Here is a 22,246-nt window from a genome sequence, read left to right on the forward strand (position 1 = left end):
TCCTGTCCACTCAGACCTAAACCTTCTCCTGTCCATTCAGACCTAAACTGTCCACTCAGACCTAAACCTTCTCCTGTCCATTCAGACCTAAACCTTCTCCTGTCCACTCAGACCTAAACCTTCTCCTGTCCACTCAGACCTAAACCTTCTCCTGTCCACTCAGACCTAAACCTTCTCCTGTTCACTCAGACCTAAACCTTCTCCTGTCTATTCAGACCTAAACCTTCTCCTGTCCACTCAGACCTAAACCTTCTCCTGTTCACTCAGACCTAAACCTTCTCCTGTTCACTCAGACCTAAACCTTCTCCTGTCCATTCAGACCTAAACCTTCTCCTGTCCACTCAGACCTAAACCTTCTCCTGTCCACTCAGACCTAAACCTTCTCCTGTCCACTCAGACCTAAACCTTCTCCTGTTCACTCAGACCTAAACCTTCTCCTGTCCATTCAGACCTAAACCTTCTCCTGTCCACTCAGACCTAAACCTTCTCCTGTCCACTCAGACCTAAACCTTCTCCTGTCCACTCAGACCTAAACCTTCTCCTGTTCACTCAGACCTAAACCTTCTCCTGTCCATTCAGACCTAAACCTTCTCCTGTTCACTCAGACCTAAACCTTCTCCTGTTCACTCAGACCTAAATATTGTCCTGGTTGGTTCTGTTGTGGAAAAGACACCAGACACGGTCAGACATTACCGTTGTTGTTCTACAAGGAGATTATGAACAATAACAACATGAATACAGAGGCCTCAATATCAGTCTTGCCCCAGGGCGTTAAATCTATATTCTACTGGTGAGAGAGACAGGACAGTTTAACTAACCCACTGACCACTTTCCAAGAACAATCTCTACTGCCATGAGAGAGAGAGAGAGAGCCAGCGAGGAAAAGAGAGAGAGAGAACCAGCGAGGAAAAGAGAGACAGAGAGAACCAGCGAGGAAAAGAGAGAGAGAACCAGCGAGGAAAAGAGAGAGAGAGAGAGAGAGAGAGAAAGAGAGAGAACCAGCGAGGAAAAGAGAGAGAGAGAGAGAGAGAGAGAGAGAACCAGCGAGGAAAGAGAGAGAGAGAGAGAGAGAGAGAGAGAGAGAGAGAGAGAGAGAGAGAAAGAGAGAGAAAGAGAGAGAGAGAACCAGCGAGGAAAAGAGAGAGAGAGAGAGAGAGAGAGAGAGAGAGAGAGAGAGAGAGAGAGCTCTGACACTAATTAGCAGAGTAGAGCCACGCCAGCATGAATGAGACTACTGTGGGAGAGGGGGAGGGGAGGCTGGTGAAAGAGAGGGGAGGGTAGTAGATGGAGAAGAGGAGGGTAGTAGAGGGACAAGAGGAGGGTAGTAGAGGGAGAAGAGGAGGGTAGTAGAGGGAGAAGAGGAGGGTAGTAGAGGGAGAAGAGGAGGGTAGTAGAGGGAGAAGAGGAGGGTAGTAGAGGGAGAAGAGGAGGGTAGTAGAGGGAGAAGAGGAGGGTAGTAGAGGGAGAAGAGGAGGGTAGTAGAGGGACAAGAGGAGGGTAGTAGAGGGAGAAGAGGAGGGTAGTAGAGGGAGAAGAGGAGGGTAGTAGAGGGACAAGAGGAGGGTAGTAGAGGGAGAAGAGGAGGATAGTAGAGGGAGAAGAGGAGGGTAGTAGAGGGAGAAGAGGAGGGTAGTAGAGGGAGAAGAGGAGGGTAGTAGAGGGAGTAGAGGGAGAAGAGGAGGGTAGTAGAGGGAGGAGAGGAGGGTAGTAGAGGGAGAAGAGGAGGGTAGTAGAGGGAGAAGAGGAGGGTAGTAGAGAGAGAAGAGGAGGATAGTAGAGAGAGAAGAGGAGGGTAGTAGAGGGAGAAGAGGAGGGTAGTAGAGGGAGAAGAGGAGGGTAGTAGAGGGAGTAGAGGGAGAAGAGGAGGGTAGTAGAGGGAGGAGAGGAGGGTAGTAGAGGGAGGAGAGGGGGGTAGTAGAGGGAGAAGAGGAGGGTAGTAGAGGGAGTAGAGGGAGAAGAGGAGGGTAGTAGAGGGAGGAGAGGGGGGTAGTAGAGGGAGAAGAGGAGGGTAGTAGAGGGAGTAGAGGGAGAAGAGGAGGGTAGTAGAGGGAGGAGAGGGGGTAGTAGAGGGAGAAGAGGAGGGTAGTAGAGGGAGTAGAGGGAGAAGAGGAGGGTAGTAGAGGGAGGAGTGGGGGGTAGTAGAGGGAGAAGAGGAGGGTAGTAGAGGGAGTAGAGGGAGAAGAGGAGGGTAGTAGAGGGAGGAGAGGGGGGTAGTAGAGGGAGAAGAGGAGGGTAGTAGAGGGAGTAGAGGGAGAAGAGGAGGGTAGTAGAGGGAGGAGAGGGGGTAGTAGAGGGAGAAGAGGAGGGTAGTAGAGGGAGTAGAGGGAGAAGAGGAGGGTAGTAGAGGGAGGAGAGGGGGGTAGTAGAGGGAGAAGAGGAGGGTAGTAGAGGGAGTAGAGGGAGAAGAGGAGGGTAGTAGAGGGAGGAGAGGGGGGTAGTAGAGGGAGAAGAGGAGGGGAGTAGAGGGAGTAGAGGGAGAAGAGGAGGGTAGTAGAGGGAGGAGAGGGGGTAGTAGAGGGAGAAGAGGAGGGTAGTAGAGGGAGTAGAGGGAGAAGAGGAGGGTAGTAGAGGGAGGAGAGGGGGGTAGTAGAGGGAGAAGAGTCTGTCCTGTCTGCTGACTGGACCACATGTTCTCAGGGGCTGTTTGCTATTCAGCCTGGCCCTCATTGGCTGTTTGCTATTCACCCTGGCCCTCATTGGCTGGCAGTCTATTCACCCTGGCCCTCATTGGCTGGCAGTCTATCACCCTGGCTCTCAATGGCTGGCTGTGAGGAACAAAGGCTAAAGGGCTAAACTCCATAAACTCCATGTCTTTCCATGTATATTTCCAGGTTGGACGTTAGCACGTGGGGCGCCCCGATTGTTTTCACCTTCTACGTCAGTAAGGGAATATGGCAATCCAAAAGCAGTAGTCAAGTGGTAGCCTAGTGGTTAGAGCAGGTAGCCTCGTGGTTAGAGCAGGTATCCAAGTGGTTAGAGCAGGTAGCCTACTGGTTAGAGCAGGTAGCCTATTGATTAGAGCAGGTAGCCTAGTGGTTAGAGCAGGTAGCCTAGTGGTTAGAGCAGGTAGCCCAGTGGTTAGAGCAGGTAGCCTATTGATTAGAGCAGGTAGCCTAGTGGTTAGAGCAGGTAGCCCAGTGGTTAGAGCAGGTAGCCCAGTGGTTAGAGCAGGTAGCCTAGTGATTAGAGCAGGTAGCCTCGTGGTTAGAGCAGGTATCCCAGTGGTTAGAGCAGGTAGCCCAGTGGTTAGAGCAGGTAGCCTAGTGATTAGAGCAGGTAGCCTCGTGGTTAGTGCAGGTAGCCCAGTGGTTAGAGTAGGTAGCCTCATGGTTAGAGCAGGTAGCCTCGTGGTTAGAGCAGGTTGCCCAGTGGTTAGAGCAGGTAGCCTCTTGGTTAGAGCAGGTAGCCTAGTGGTAAGAGCAGGTAGCCTCGTGGTAAGAGCAGGTAGCCTCGTGGTTAGAGCAGGTAGCCTTGTGGTTAGAGCAGGTAGCCTTGTGGTTAGAGCAGGTAACACGGTGATTAGAGCAGGTAGCCTCGTGGTTAGAGCAGGTAACCCGGTGATTAGACTGTTGGACTAGTAACTGTAAGGTTGCTGGATCAAATCCCAGAGATGACAAGGTACAAATCTGTCGTTCTGCCCCTGAACAAGGCAGTTAACCCACTGTTCCCTGGTAGGCCGTCATTGAAAATAAGAATCTGTTCTTAACTGACTTGCCTGGTTAAATATATATATATGTTTTAATACTGACTAACGAGGTGATAACCAGCACAGGTGTAACACATACTGACATACTGAAAACCAAAACCTCTACCAGTTTACCATAGGTCAATGTACCAGTTTCCATTCCTATAGGTCAATGTACCAGTTTCCATTCCTATAGGTCAATGTACCAGTTTCCATTCCTATAGGTCAATGTACCAGTTTCCATTCCTATAGGTCAATGTACCCGTTTCCATTCCTATAGGTCAATGTACCCGTTTCCATTCCTATAGGTCAATGTACCAGTTTCCATTCCTATAGGTCAATGTACCAGTTTCCATTCCTATAGGTCAATGTACCAGTTTCCATTCCTATAGGTCAATGTACCAGTTTCCATTCCTATAGGTCAATGTACCAGTTTCCATTCCTATAGGTCAATGTACCAGTTTCCATTCCTATAGGTCAATGTACCAGTTTCCATTCCTATAGGTCAATGTACCCGTTTCCATTCCTATAGGTCAATGTACCAGTTTCCATTCCTATAGGTCAATGTACCAGTTTCCATTCCTATAGGTCTATGTACCAGTTTCCATTCCTATAGGTCAATGTACCAGTTTCCATTCCTATAGGTCAATGTACCCGTTTCCATTCCTATAGGTCAATGTACCAGTTTCCATTCCTATAGGTCAATGTACCAGTTTCCATTCCTATAGGTCAATGTACCAGTTTCCATTCCTATAGGTCAATGTACCCGTTTCCCATAAATGTCTTCAGTGTCTGACTAAGTTGTACTGTTGTACTGTAAACATGTACACTCATTGTCAATGCATCCGGCTCAGACATAATGCTAAAAGTGTTTTAACAACACATGGCTGAATATAGGAGAAACTCCTTAACCATTCCGATACCTTTTAAAACCACTACAATCTGTAAATGTTTCATAAAAATAAAAAAACATTTATATAATTCGATTTGACAAAATGTTCAGCTGCACGGGAAATTCAATGCCCGTATATAATATAATATAAAGATTAAAAATAAAGAATAAAGATTTAATATAACGATATTTAGTAACTGCTTCTCCAATAGAAATCCCTGATTATCATTCAATGTCATTATCATGGAATTGGGCTAATCTGATGCCCAACTAGTCTCAACATGTTGAGCCTATGGGTTTAAAAACTCTGTGAAACTCCTTGTCCTGCAGTACCGATCATGTCCAACAGATGTCGATATTGTGCAGGCTCACTCTCTCAGCACAGCCCCCCCTGGTCTGAATGAGTCACTTCCATGTGAATGGGGTTAAGTTCAGAGAAATGCCTCTCAGGCAGCTCACACAGGGGCTCAAACTCCCCCCACCACAGCACTAGGCACACACAGTTCTGATAGGATACACACACACACACACTAGTGTGTGTGTGTGTGTGTGTGTGTGTGTGTGTGTGTGTGTGTGTGTGTGTGTGTGTGTGTGTGTGTGTGTGTGTGTGTGTGTGTGTGTGTAAGAAAGGCAGAGACCCCAGAACCCTGAGTTTTTCACATTAGGTTACGGTAATCATGCTCCAAACAGGGATGATATCATCCACAACAATTCAAACACTATGACACAAATCATGACTAATGTTTTTTTCGGAGCTGTGTTTTTTTTTCCGGGTTAAGAATATCTAGAACATTCTGAGCCGGTTTTTCCAGACACAGATGTAGCGAAGACAAAGGTGTTTCTAGTGGGTCAGGCTAAATCTGTGTCTGGGAAACTGGCCCTCAGATAAACAGACACACCTGTTGAGGTAAGCTGTCAGAACAACTGATAAGGTGTACCTGTTGAGGTAAGCTGTCAGAACAACTGATAAGGCGTACCTGTTGAGGTAAGCTGTCAGAACAACTGATAAGGCATACCTGTTGAGGTAAGCTGTCAGAACAACTGATAAGGCATACCTGTTGAGGTAAGCTGTCAGAACAACTGATAAGGCGTACCTGTTGAGGTAAGCTGTCAGAACAACTGATAAGGCGTACCTGTTGAGGTAAGCTGTCAGAACAACTGATAAGGCGTACCTGTTGAGGTAAGCTGTCAGAACAACTGATAAGGCGTACCTGTTGAGGTAAGCTGTCAGAACAACTGATAAGGCGTACCTGTTGAGGTCAGCTGTCAGAACAACTGATAAGGCGTACCTGTTGAGGTAAGCTGTCAGAACAACTGATAAGGCGTACCTGTTGAGGTCAGCTGTCAGAACAACTGATAAGGCGTACCTGTTGAGGTAAGCTGTCAGAACAAATGATAAGGCGTACCTGTTGAGGTAAGCTGTCAGAACAACTGATAAGGCGTACCTGTTGAGGTAAGACGTCAGAACAACTGATAAGGCGTACCTGTTGAGGTAAGACGTCAGAACAACTGATAAGGCGTACCTGTTGAGGTCAGCTGTCAGAACAACTGATAAGGCGTACCTGTTGAGGTAAGCTGTCAGAACAACTGATAAGGCGTACCTGTTGAGGTCAGCTGTCAGAACAACTGATAAGGCGTACCTGTTGAGGTCAGCTGTCAGAACAACTGATAAGGCGTACCTGTTGAGGTAAGCTGTCAGAACAACTGATAAGGCGTACCTGTTGAGGTAAGCTGTCAGAACAACTGATAAGGCGTACCTGTTGAGGTAAGCTGTCAGAACAACTGATAAGGTGTACCTGTTGAGGTAAGCTGTCAGAACAAATGATAAGGCGTACCTGTTGAGGTAAGCTGTCAGAACAACTGATAAGGCGTACCTGTTGAGGTAAGCTGTCAGAACAACTGATAAGGCGTACCTGTTGAGGTAAGCTGTCAGAACAAATGATAAGGCGTACCTGTTGAGGTAAGCTGTCAGAACAAATGATAAGGCGTACCTGTTGAGGTAAGCTGTCAGAACAACTGATAAGGCGTACCTGTTGAGGTAAGCTGTCAGAACAAATGATAAGGCGTACCTGTTGAGGTAAGCTGTCAGAACAAATGATAAGGCGTACCTGTTGAGGTAAGCTGTCAGAACAAATGATAAGGCGTACCTGTTGAGGTAAGACGTCAGAACAACTGATAAGGCGTACCTGTTGAGGTAAGCTGTCAGAACAACTGATAAGGCGTACCTGTTGAGGTAAGCTGTCAGAACAAATGATAAGGCGTACCTGTTGAGGTAAGCTGTCAGAACAACTGATAAGGCGTACCTGTTGAGGTAAGCTGTCAGAACAACTGATAAGGCGTACCTGTTGAGGTAAGCTGTCAGAACAACTGATAAGGCGTACCTGTTGAGGTAAGCTGTCAGAACAAATGATAAGGCGTACCTGTTGAGGTAAGCTGTCAGAACAACTGATAAAGCGTACCTGTTGAGGTAAGCTGTCAGAACAACTGATAAGGCGTACCTGTTGAGGTAAGCTGTCAGAACAAATGATAAGGCGTACCTGTTGAGGTAAGCTGTCAGAACAACTGATAAGGCGTACCTGTTGAGGTAAGCTGTCAGAACAAATGATAAGGCGTACCTGTTGAGGTAAGCTGTCAGAACAACTGATAAGGCGTACCTGTTGAGGTAAGCTGTCAGAACAACTGATAAGGCGTACCTGTTGAGGTAAGCTGTCAGAACAACTGATAAGGCGTACCTGTTGAGGTAAGCTGTCAGAACAACTGATAAGGCGTACCTGTTGAGGTAAGCTGTCAGAACAACTGATAAGGCGTACCTGTTGAGGAAAGCTGTCAGAACAACTGATAAGGCGTACCTGTTGAGGTAAGCTGTCAGAACAAATGATAAGGCGTACCTGTTGAGGTAAGCTGTCAGAACAACTGATAAGGCGTACCTGTTGAGGTAAGCTGTCAGAACAACTGATAAGGCGTACCTGTTGAGGTAAGCTGTCAGAACAACTGATAAGGCGTACCTGTTGAGGAAAGCTGTCAGAACAACTGATAAGGCGTACCTGTTGAGGTAAGCTGTCAGAACAAATGATAAGGCGTACCTGTTGAGGTAAGCTGTCAGAACAACTGATAAGGCGTACCTGTTGAGGTAAGCTGTCAGAACAACTGATAAGGCGTACCTGTTGAGGAATGGGTCGGAGCTGTTGGTTGTCATGGTTCTGGCGTCCTGGCCCATCCCAGGGGACGACACAGGGTTGGGAGTCCCCCCGTCCTGCTCCATACTGACAGGTAGTTGGGTCCTCAAAGCCAGCTCCTATGAACACACAGCACACACAGCACACACAGCACGTGTTAGTGGAAGTCAAGGAAACAAGTAAGAAACCTTGTCCAAGCCAGAACGGCCCGTAGGGCAGGAGTCCATCTCCTGTTTCTGTAGAGTGAACCAGAACGGCCCGTAGGGCAGGAGTCCATATCCTGTTTCTGTAGAGTGAACCAGAACGGCCCGTAGGGCAGGAGTCCATATCCTGTTTCTGTAGAGTGAACCAGAACGGCCCGTAGGGCAGGAGTCCATCTCCTGTTTCTGTAGAGTGAACCAGAACGGCCCGTAGGGCAGGAGTCCATATCCTGTTTCTGTACAGTGGACCAGAACGGCCCGTAGGGCAGGAGTCCCTCTCCTGTTTCTGTACAGTGGACCAGAACGGCCCGTAGGGCAGGAGTCCATCTCCTGTTTCTGTAGAGTGAACCAGAACGGCCCGTAGGGCAGGGTGGGCTGGGTAGGGAGGGTACTGTAGGGAGGGTGGGCTGGGTAGGGAGGGTACTGTAGGGAGGGTGGGCTGGGTAGGGAGGGTACTGTAGGGAGGGTGGGCTGGGTAGGGAGGGTACTGTAGGGAGGGTGGGCTGGGTAGGGAGGGTACTGTAGGGAGGGTGGGCTGGGTAGGGAGGGTACTGTAGGGAGGGTGGGCTGGGTAGGGAGGGTACTGTAGGGAGGGTGGGCTGGGTAGGGAGGGTACTGTAGGGAGGGTGGGCTGGGTCTTCCTCAGCTCTTAAGGTTCCTTGGAGAACTCTTGCCAGATCAATACCCTTTGAGGTAAGTGTGGGGTTCTGGACGTGGCATCTACAGCTCTTTAGAATAATAAAAGTTTCTGTAAAACTATGGAAGCCTGCACATGTGTCCCTTTCATAGCAAACAACACATGGGCCAGTGTTAACTACTGCAGATTTTTACAGTATAACATGTCTAATGTTGATTCAAGAGTTAAATTAACACTGTAAAGAAGGGGTGTCAAACGTATTCCATAGAGGGCCTAGTGTCTGCACGCTGTTGGTCTTTCCTTTCACTATACCACTATACTACATTATACTATATTACTATATTATACTATACCACTATACTACATTATACTATATTACTATACTATATTATACTATACCACTATACTACATTATACTATATTACTATACTATATTATACTATACCACTATACTACATTATACTATATTACTATACTATATTATACTATACCACTATACTACATTATACTATATTACTATACTATATTATACTATACCACTATACTACATTATACTATATTACTATACTATATTATACTATACCACTATACTATACCACTATATTATACCACTATATTATACTATACCACTATACTATACCACTATATTATACTATACCACTATACTACATTATACTATATTATAATATATTACTATACTATATTATACTATACCACTATACTACAGTATACTATATTATAATATATTACTATACTATATTATACTATATTACTATACTACATTATACTATATTACTACACTATATTATACTATACCACTATACTATATTTTACTATATTACTATACTATATTATACTTATTACTATAGTATATTATACTATATTACTATACTATATTATATTATATTATGTACTATACCACTATACTACACCACTATATTATACTATACCACTATACTATACCACTATATTATACTATACCACTATACTATACCACTATATTATACTATACCACTATACTATACCACTATATTATACCACTATATTATACTATACCACTATACTATACCACTATATTATACTATACCACTATACTATACCACTATATTATAATATACCACTATACTATACCACTATATTATACTATACCACTATACTATACCACTATATTATACCACTATACTATACCACTATATTATACTATATTATACCACTATACTATACCACTATATTATACCACTATATTATACTATACCACTATACTATACCACTATATTATACTATACCACTATACTATACCACTATATTATACTATACCACTATACTATACCACTATACTATATTTTACTATATTACTATACTATATTATACTATATTACTATAGTATATTATACTATATTACTATATTATATTATATTATATACTATACCACTATACTATACCACTATATTATACTATACCACTATATTATACTATACCACTATACTATACCACTATATTATACCACTATATTATACTATACCACTATATTATACTATACCACTATACTATACCACTATATTATACTATACCACTATACTATACCACTATATTATACTATACCACTATACTATACCACTATATTATACTATACCACTATACTATACCACTATATTATACTATATTATACCACTATACTATACCACTATATTATACCACTATACTATACCACTATACTATACCACTATATTATACTATACCACTATACTATACCACTATATTATACTATACCACTATACTATACTATACCACTATACTATACCACTATACTATATTTTACTATATTACTATAGTATAGTATACTATATTACTATACTATATTATATTATATTATATACTATACCACTATACTATACCACTATATTATACTATACTGTACCACTATATTATACTATACCACTATACTATACCACTATATTATACCACTATATTATACTATACCACTATATTATACTATACCACTATACTATACCACTATATTATACTATACCACTATACTATACCACTATATTATACTATACCACTATACTATACCACTATATTATACCACTATACTATACCACTATATTATACCACTATATTATACTATACCACTATACTATACCACTATATTATATCACTATATTATACTATACCACTATATTATACTATATTATACCAATATACTATACCACTATAGTATAATATGCCACTATACTGTGCCACTATACTAAACCACTATATTATACTATACCACTATACTATACCACTATATTATACTATACCACTATACTATACCACTATATTATACCACTATATTATACTATACCACTATACTATGCCACTATATTATACTATACCACTATACTATACCACTATATTAAACTATACCACTATACTATACCACTATATTATACTATACCACTATATTATACTATACCACTATACTATACCACTATATTATACTATACTATACCACTATATTATACCACTATATTATACTATACCACTATACTATACCACTATATTATACTATACCACTATACTATACCACTATATTATACTATACCACTATACTATACCACTATATTATACTATACCACTATACTATACCACTATATTATACTATATTATACCACTATACTATACCACTATATTATACCACTATATTATACTATACCACTATACTATACCACTATATTATACCACTATATTATACTATACCACTATACTATACCACTATATTATACTATACCACTATACTATACCACTATATTATAATATACCACTATACTATACCACTATATTATACTATACCACTATACTATACCACTATATTATACCACTATACTATACCACTATATTATACTATATTATACCACTATACTATACCACTATATTATACCACTATATTATACTATACCACTATACTATACCACTATATTATACTATACCACTATACTATACCACTATATTATACTATACCACTATACTATACCACTATACTATATTTTACTATATTACTATACTATATTATACTATATTACTATAGTATATTATACTATATTACTATATTATATTATATTATATACTATACCACTATACTATACCACTATATTATACTATACCACTATATTATACTATACCACTATACTATACCACTATATTATACCACTATATTATACTATACCACTATATTATACTATACCACTATACTATACCACTATATTATACTATACCACTATACTATACCACTATATTATACTATACCACTATACTATACCACTATATTATACTATACCACTATACTATACCACTATATTATACTATATTATACCACTATACTATACCACTATATTATACCACTATACTATACCACTATACTATACCACTATATTATACTATACCACTATACTATACCACTATATTATACTATACCACTATACTATACTATACCACTATACTATACCACTATACTATATTTTACTATATTACTATAGTATAGTATACTATATTACTATACTATATTATATTATATTATATACTATACCACTATACTATACCACTATATTATACTATACTGTACCACTATATTATACTATACCACTATACTATACCACTATATTATACCACTATATTATACTATACCACTATATTATACTATACCACTATACTATACCACTATATTATACTATACCACTATACTATACCACTATATTATACTATACCACTATACTATACCACTATATTATACCACTATACTATACCACTATATTATACCACTATATTATACTATACCACTATACTATACCACTATATTATACCACTATATTATACTATACCACTATATTATACTATATTATACCAATATACTATACCACTATAGTATAATATGCCACTATACTGTGCCACTATACTAAACCACTATATTATACTATACCACTATACTATACCACTATATTATACTATACCACTATACTATACCACTATATTATACCACTATATTATACTATACCACTATACTATGCCACTATATTATACTATACCACTATACTATACCACTATATTAAACTATACCACTATACTATACCACTATATTATACTATACCACTATATTATACTATACCACTATACTATACCACTATATTATACTATACTATACCACTATATTATACCACTATATTATACTATACCACTATACTATACCACTATATTATACTATACCACTATACTATACCACTATATTATACTATACCACTATACTATACCACTATATTATACTATACCACTATACTATACCACTATATTATACTATATTATACCACTATACTATACCACTATATTATACCACTATATTATACTATACCACTATACTATACTATACCACTATACTATACCACTATATTATACCACTATATTATACTATACCACTATACTATACCACTATATTATACTATACCACTATATTATACTATACCACTATACTATACCACTATAGTATAATATACCACTATACTGTGCCACTATACTATACCACTATATTATACTATACCACTATACTATACCACTATAGTATAACATGCCACTATACTATACCACTATATTATAATATGCCACTATACTGTGCCACTATACTAAACCACTATATTATACTATACCACTATACTATACCACTATATTATACCACTATATTATACTATACCACTATACTATACCACTATATTATACTATACCACTATACTATACCACTATATTATACTATACCACTATACTATACCACTATATTATACTATACCACTATACTATAACACTATATTATACTATACCACTATACTATACCACTATATTATACTATATTAAACCACTATACTATACCACTATAGTATAATATGCCACTATACTGTGCCACTATACTGTGCCACTATACTAAACCACTATATTATACTATACCACTATATTATACTATACCACTATACTATACCACTATACTATATTTTACTATATTACTATACTATATTATACTATATTACTATAGTATATTATACTATATTACTATACTATATTATATTATATTATATACTATACCACTATACTATACCACTATATTATACTATACTGTACCACTATATTATACTATACCACAATACTATACCACTATATTATACCACTATATTATACTATACCACTATATTATACTATACCAATATACTATACCACTATATTATACTATACCACTATACTATACCACTATATTATACTATACCACTATACTATACCACTATATTATACTATATTATACCACTATACTATACCACTATATTATACCACTATATTATACTATACCACTATACTATACCACTATATTATACCACTATATTATACTATACCACTATACTATACCACTATATTATACTATATTATACCAATATACTATACCACTATAGTATAATATGCCACTATACTGTGCCACTATACTAAACCACTATATTATACTATACCACTATACTATATCACTACATTATACTATACCACTATACTATACCACTATATTATACCACTATATTATACTATACCACTATACTATACCACTATATTATACTATACCACTATACTATACCACTATATTAAACTATACCACTATACTATACCACTATATTATACTATACCACTATATTATACTATACCACTATACTATACCACTATATTATACTATACTATACCACTATATTATACCACTATATTATACTATACCACTATACTATACCACTATATTATACTATACCACTATACTATACCACTATATTATACTATACCACTATACTATACCACTATATTAAACTATATTATACCACTATACTATACCACTATATTATACCACTATATTATACTATACCACTATACTATACTATACCACTATATTATACCACTATATTATACTATACCACTATACTATACCACTATATTATACTATACCACTATATTATACCACTATATTATACTATACCACTATACTATACCACTATAGTATAATATACCACTATACTGTGCCACTATACTAAACCACTATACCACTATATTATACTATACCACTATACTATACCACTATAGTATAACATGCCACTATACTGTGCCACTATACTAAACCACTATACTATACCACTATATTATAATATGCCACTATACTGTGCCACTATACTAAACCACTATATTATACTATACCACTATACTATACCACTATATTATACTATACCACTATACTATACCACTATACTATACCACTATATTATACTATACCACTATACTATACCACTATATTATACTATACCACTATACTATACCACTATATTATACTATACCACTATACTATACCACTATATTATACTATATTAAACCACTATACTATACCACTATAGTATAATATGCCACTATACTGTGCCACTATACTGTGCCACTATACTAAACCACTATATTATACTATACCACTATATTATACTATACCACTATACTATACCCCTATATTATACTATACCACTATACTATACCACTATATTATACTATACCACTATACTATACCACTATATTATACTATATTATACCACTATACTATAATATGCCACTATACTGTGCCACTATACTAAACCACTATACTATACCACTATATTATACTATATTATACCACTATATTATACCACTATAGTATAATATGCCACTATACTAAACCACTATACTACTGGTCAGGGACAGGCTACTGACCTGTGGTCTGGTGCGGAGCAGCTCCTGGTGTTTCAGTCTCAACCTCTCCTTCTCCATCTGCAGCTGCTGGAGCCTCATCTGGTTGCTGCCCCCCATGACTCCTCTGCTCTCGGGACTGGAGGGCAGTTGGCCCCCCTGCTTGCTTGGACCACTCTGGGTGATACGCTGCTGGTTCAGGCCTACAGAGGGGAGAGAGAGAGAAATAGCGGATCATTATTTCACAAAGGGTATATCGCCAGGTGAAACTGACCTCTTATGTCAGTAACTCCTACTTCTGCACGGGACTCTCGTTTCCAGACCAGTTTATAGAAATCAACAGATATGACCCAACTCCAGCACTGTGTCTGACATTTTACATTTACATTTAAGTCATTTAGCAGACGCTCTTATCCAGAGCGACTTACAAATTGGTGAATTCACCTTCTGACATCCAGTGGAACAGCCACTTTACAATAGTGCATCTAAATCATTTAAGGGGGGGGGTGAGAAGGATTACTTTATCCTATCCTAGGTATTCCTTGAAGAGGTGGGGTTTCAGGTGTCTCCGGAAGGTGGTGATTGACTCCGCTGTCCTGGCGTCGTGAGGGAGTTTGTTCCACCATTGGGGGGCCAGAGCAGCGAACAGTTTTGACTGGGCTGAGCGGCGCCAGGACAGAACAACTGATAAGGTGTAAAGTGTGGGTGTAGAAGGTAGCTAGTGTGGGGCTGACTTTGGTTGTCCCCCACAACCCCCAGCCCTGTCCTAATCCCCCTCTGCCTGGCTGTCCCTCCCCCTGTCCTAATCCCCCTCTGCCTGGCTGTCCCTCGCCCTGTCCTAATCCCCCTCTGCCTGGCTGTCCCTCCCCCTGTCCTAATCTCCCTCTGCCTGGCTGTCCCTCCCCCTGTCCTAATCCCCCTCTGCCTGGCTGTCCCTTCCCTGTCCTAATCCCCCTCTGCCTAGCTCCCCCACTCCCTGTCCTAACCCCCCAACCCTGTCCTAATCCCCCTCTGCCTGGCCTTGAAAATGAGAAAAAAAAGCTGCACTAGTAATGTTTGTCCTTCTTGAGATGCCGTAACCAGAATACACTTCCTCAAAATAGTTTGAATTAATTAATCTAAGATAACTCAAGAAATCTGTCATCAATTAATACATTTTTTCAGAGGTCTTAGTTGCGCAATTTTACATCTAACTAAACTGTTTGGTGCAGTATTTCGCAATCATATATGCAACAAACTGTTTAGAACTGTTTGTGATGGGAAGTGTGGACACCTACACCCCCACCCAGTCCTGCTCCCCTCACCCCCAACTCCCCCTCCATCACCCTGGAAGTGTGTTTCTGCTCTATCCCTCTGATAGCACATATCCTGAAGGCAGGGCGCACACACACACACACACACACACACACACACACACACACACACACACACACACACTGGGGTGGGTGTGCCAGCTGAGAGGCTAGTAGACGAGTACTTTAAATATATAGATATGACCAGGGCAACACTGTAACTTTATTTTCTTTTAAGCATGCATCAATATTTGGCTGCTGTCAATAGAGGCTGTTGCCAGGGTGATTTGGCTGCTGTCAATAGAGGCTGTTGCCAGGGTGATTTGGCTGCTGTCAATAGAGGCTGTTGCCAGGGTGACTTGGCTGCTGTCCATAGAGGCTGTTGCCAGGGTGATTTGGCTGCTGTCCATAGAGGCTGTTGCCAGGGGGATTTGGCTGCTGTCCATAGAGGCTGTTGCCAGGGTGATTTGGCTGCTGTCAATAGAGTTTGTTGCCAGCGTGATTTGGCTGCTGTCAATAGAGGCTGTTGCCAGGGTGATTTGGCTGCTATCAATAGAGGCTGTTGCCATCAATAGAGGCTGTTGCCAGGGTGATTTGGCTGCTGTCAATAGAGGCTGTTGGCTGATCTAGATAAGAGGAGAAGAGAGAGACCAGTGATAGAAAGAATACATGATCAATTTAAAAGGGTTTGTTGGCAAGACACTGACAACTAAGACATACTAAAAGAGTCAGATGTGAGTACGTTTACATGGACAGTAGTACTTGGATATGAAACTGGTTATGGCAGAAGGCTGAGTATGGCATTAGTCATGTAAACACCATCCTCTGCTCATCTTAATGTACGGTCAACATCTATAGGAGAAGTTCCCTACCCCTGGGGTAGAGAATAGTAGTTCCCTGCCCCTGGGGTAGAGAATAGTAGTTCCCTGCCCCTGGGGTAGAGAATAGTAGTTCCCTGCCCCTGGGATAGAGAATAGAAGTTCCCTGCCCCTGGGGTAGAGAATAGTAGTTCCCTGCCCCTGGGATAGAGAATAGTAGTTCCCTGCCCCTGGGATAGAGAATAGAAGTTCCCTGCCCCTGGGATAGAGAATAGTAGTTCCCTGCCCCTGGGGTAGAGAATAGTAGTTCCCTACCCCTGGGATAGAGAATAGTGGTTCCCTGCCCCTGGGGTAGAGAATAGTAGTTCCCTGCCCCTGGGGTAGAGAATAGTAGTTCCCTGCCCCTGGGGTAGAGAATAGTAGTTCCCTACCCCTGGGGTAGAGAATAGTCATGTAAACACCATTCTCTGCTCATCTTAATTGCCGACAGTCAAAATCTAAGTGAGCACACAGCGATTAAAACAACAGGTTCCCTGAGAAATCTTTAAAATTATTAGGACATAAGAACCCCTTTAATCAGAGCTACAGCGGTGTATTTAATCAGTTACAGCAGTGTGTTTAATCAGAGTCACAGCGGTGTATTTAATCAGAGTCACAGCGGTGTATTTAATCAGAGTCACAGCGGTGTATTTAATCAGAGTAACAGCGGTGTATTTAATCAGAGTCACAGCGGTGTATTTAATCAGAGTCACAGCGGTGTATTTAATCAGAGTCACAGCAGTGTACTTAATCAGAGTCACAGCAGTGTATTTAATCAGAGTCACAGCGGTGTATTTAATCAGAGCATGTACGGTGTGTTTAATCAGAGCATGTGCGGTGTGTTTAATCAGAGTCACAGCGGTGTATTTAATCAGAGCATGTACGGTGTGTTTAACAGTGTAACAGCAGTGTATCAGAGCTACAGCGGTGTGTTTAATCAGAGCATGTACGGTGTGTTTAATCAGAGCATGTACGGTGTGTTTAATCAGAGCATGTACGGTGTGTTTAATCAGAGCATGTACGGTGTGTTTAATCAGAGCATGTACGGTGTGTTTAATCAGAGCATGTGCGGTGTGTTTAATCAGAGCATGTACGGTGTGTTTAATCAGAGCATGTACGGTGTGTTTAATCAGAGCATGTGCGGTGTGTTTAATCAGAGCATGTACGGTGTGTTTAATCAGAGCATGTACGGTGTGTTTAATCAGAGCATGTGCGGTGTGTTTAATCAGAGCATGTACGGTGTGTTTAATCAGAGCATGTGCGGTGTGTTTAATCAGAGCATGTACGGTGTGTTTAATCAGAGCATGTACGGTGTGTTTAATCAGAGCATGTACGGTGTGTTTAATCAGAGCATGTACGGTGTGTTTAATCAGAGCATGTACGGTGTGTTTAATCAGAGCATGTACGGTGTGTTTAATCAGAGCATGTACGGTGTGTTTAATCAGAGCATGTACGGTGTGTTTAATCAGAGCATGTACGGTGTGTTTAATCAGAGCATGTACGGTGTGTTTAATCAGAGCATGTACGGTGTGTTTAATCAGAGCATGTGCGGTGTGTTTAATCAGAGCATATACGGTGTGTTTAATCAGAGCATGTGCGGTGTGTTTAATCAGAGCATGTGTGGTGTGTTTAATCAGAGCATGTGCGGTGTGTTTAATCAGAGCATGTGCGGTGTGTTTAATCAGAGCATGTGCGGTGTGTTTAATCAGTGTAACAGCGGTGTGTTTAATCAGAGCTACAGCGGTGTGTTTAATCAGAGCTACAGCGGTGTGTTTAATCAGAGCTACAGCGGTGTGTCAGAGCTACAGCGGTGTGTTTAATCAGAGCATGTGCGGTGTGTTTAATCAGAGCATGTGCGGTGTGTTTAATCAGTGTAACAGCGGTGTGTTTAATCAGAGCTACAGCGGTGTGTTTAATCAGAGCTACAGCGGTGTGTTTAATCAGAGCTACAGCGGTGTGTTTAATCAGAGCTACAGCGGTGTGTTTAATCAGAGCATGTGCGGTGTGTTTAATCAGAGCTACAGCGGTGTATCAGAGCTACAGCGGTGTATTTAATCAGTGTAACAGCAGTGTATCAGAGCTACAGCGGTGTGTTTAATCAGAGCTACAGCGGTGTGTTTAATCAGAGCTACAGCGGTGTGTCAGAGCTACAGCGGTGTGTTTAATCAGAGCTACAGCGGTGTGTTTAATCAGAGCTACAGCGGTGTGTTTAATCAGAGCATGTGCGGTGTGTTTAATCAGAGCTACAGCGGTGTGTTTAATCAGAGCTACAGCGGTGTGTTTAATCAGAGCTACAGCGGTGTGTCAGAGCTACAGCGGTGTGTTTATTCAGAGCTACAGCGGTGTGTTTAATCAGAGCTACAGCGGTGTGTCAGAGCTACAGCGGTGTGTTTAATCAGAGCTACAGCGGTGTGTTTAATCAGAGCTACAGCGGTGTGTTTAATCAGAGCTACAGCGGTGTGTTTAATCAGAGCTACAGCGGTGTGTTTAATCAGAGCTACAGCGGTGTGTTTAATCAGAGCTACAGCGGTGTGTTTAATCAGAGCATGTGCGGTGTGTTTAATCAGAGCTACAGCGGTGTGTTTAATCAGAGCTACAGCGGTGTGTTTATTCAGAGCTACAGCGGTGTGTTTAATCAGAGCTACAGCGGTGTGTTTAATCAGAGCTACAGCGGTGTGTTTAATCAGAGCTACAGCGGTGTGTTTAATCAGAGCTACAGCGGTGTGTTTAATCAGAGCTACAGCGGTGTGTTTAATCAGAGCATGTGCGGTGTGTTTAATCAGAGCTACAGCGGTGTGTTTAATCAGAGCTACAGCGGTGTGTCAGAGCTACAGCGGTGTGTTTAATCAGAGCTACAGCGGTGTGTTTAATCAGAGCTACAGCGGTGTGTCAGAGCTACAGCGGTGTGTTTAATCAGAGCTACAGCGGTGTGTCAGAGCTACAGCGGTGTGTTTAATCAGAGCTACAGCGGTGTGTTTAATCAGAGCTACAGCGGTGTGTTTAATCAGAGCTACAGCGGTGTATCAGAGCTACAGCGGTGTGTTTAATCAGAGCTACAGCGGTGTATTTAATCAGAGCTACAGCGGTGTCAGAGCTACAGCGGTGTGTTTAATCAGAGCATGTGCTATAGCACGAGCAGCAGGAGCTTCCTTCTTTTGCGCGAGTGAAATGACAAACTGTCCAAACTCAGAATAAAATATGCTTCCCAAAAATAACATGGTCGCTGTGGTTGATGTGTCCATGGAAACAGGATCAGGTAGCCTGGTAGTATAGTAAACATTCTGTTTTGCTGGTTAAAGCCAGGTTTTTCTGGTTGGTTTCCAACATCTCACAACCTAGATCCTAAATGTTTAATCTTGTGAACTAAGTTTATTTATGTCACACCACCCTCCAGTGGTGTGGGGGCTGTGCTTTGGCAAAGTGGGTGGGGTTATATCCTTCCTGTTTGGCCCTGTCCGGGGGTGTCCTCGGGTGGGGCCACAGTGTCTCCTGACCCCTCCTGTCTCAGCCTCCAGTATTTATGCTGCAGTAGTTTATGTGTCGGGGGGTTGGGGTCAGTTTGTTATATCTGGAGTACTTCTCCTGTCCAATTCGGTGTCCTGTGTGAATCTAAGTGTGCGTTCTCTAATTCTCTCCTTCTCTCTCTCGGAGGACCTGAGCCCTAGGACCATGCCCCAGGACTACCTGACATGATGACTCCTTGCTGTCCCCAGTCCACCTGGCCGTGCTGCTGCTCCAGTTTCAACTGACCTGAGCCCTAGGACCATGCCCCAGGACTACTTGACATGATGACTCCTTGCTGTCCCCAGTCCACCTGGCCGTGCTGCTGCTCCAGTTTCAACTGTTCTGCCTTATTATTATTCGACCATGCTGGTCATTTATGAACATTTGAACATCTTGGCCATGTTCTGTTATAATCTCTACCCGGCACAGCCAGAAGAGGACTGACCACCCCACATAGCCTGGTTCCTCTCTAGGTTTCTTCCTAGGTTTTGGCTTTTCTAGGGAGTTTTTCCTAGCCACCGTGCTTCTACACCTGCATTGCTTGCTGTTTGGGGTTTTAGGCTGGGTTTCTGTACAGCACTTTAAGATATCAGCTGATGTACGAAGGGCTATATAAATAAATTTGATTTGATTTGATTTGGTTTCAGATGTGTCCATGGAAACAGGATCAGGTAGCCTGGTTTCAGATGTGTCCATGGAAACAGGATCAGGTAGCCTGGTTTCAGGTGTGTCCATGGAAACAGGATCAGGTAGCCTGGTTTCAGATGTGTCCATGGAAACAGGATCAGGTAGCCTGGTTTCAGATGTGTCCATGGAAACAGGATCAGGTAGCCTGGTTTCAGGTGTGTCAATGGAAACAGGATCAGGTAGCCTGGTTTCAGATGTGTCCATGGAAACAGGATCAGATAGCCTGGTTTCAGATGTGTCCATGGAAACAGGATCAGGTAGCCTGGTTTCAGATGTGTCCATGGAAACAGGATCAGGTAGCCTGGTTTCAGATGTGTCCATGGAAACAGGATCAGGTAGCCTGGTTTCAGATGTGTCCATGGAAACAGGATCAGGTAGCCTGGTTTCAGATGTGTCCATGGAAACAGGATCAGGTAGCCTGGTTTCAGATGTGTCCATGGAAACAGGATCAGGTAGCCTGGTTTCAGATGTGTCCATGGAAACAGGATCAGGTAGCCTGGTTTCAGATGTGTCCATGGAAACAGGATCAGGTAGCCTGGTTTCAGATGTGTCCATGGAAACAGGATCAG

The 22,246-nt window shown here is 41.1% G+C and overlaps 1 protein-coding gene across 2 annotated transcripts in view; it reads right to left on the reverse strand.

Annotated features, from left to right (window-relative positions):
* The window catches only part of LOC135553258 (transcriptional coactivator YAP1), a 121,965-nt gene that overhangs the window by 12,915 nt on the left and 86,804 nt on the right, over nt 1-22,246 (reverse strand). For both annotated transcript variants that reach the window (XR_010457571.1, XM_064985432.1), the window contains exons 5-6: nt 15,362-15,540; nt 7,739-7,872 (exon numbers count right to left, since the gene is read on the reverse strand). Coding sequence is in view for 1 of the 2 variants with exons in the window: in XM_064985432.1 (XP_064841504.1) it covers nt 7,739-7,872; nt 15,362-15,540 (313 nt within the window). In the remaining variant the exon portion in view is untranslated. The remainder of the gene's footprint in view (nt 1-7,738; nt 7,873-15,361; nt 15,541-22,246) is intronic.

This window comes from Oncorhynchus masou, chromosome 13 (assembly GCF_036934945.1).
Source record: "Oncorhynchus masou masou isolate Uvic2021 chromosome 13, UVic_Omas_1.1, whole genome shotgun sequence".
NCBI classification, from domain to species: domain Eukaryota; kingdom Metazoa; phylum Chordata; class Actinopteri; order Salmoniformes; family Salmonidae; genus Oncorhynchus; species Oncorhynchus masou.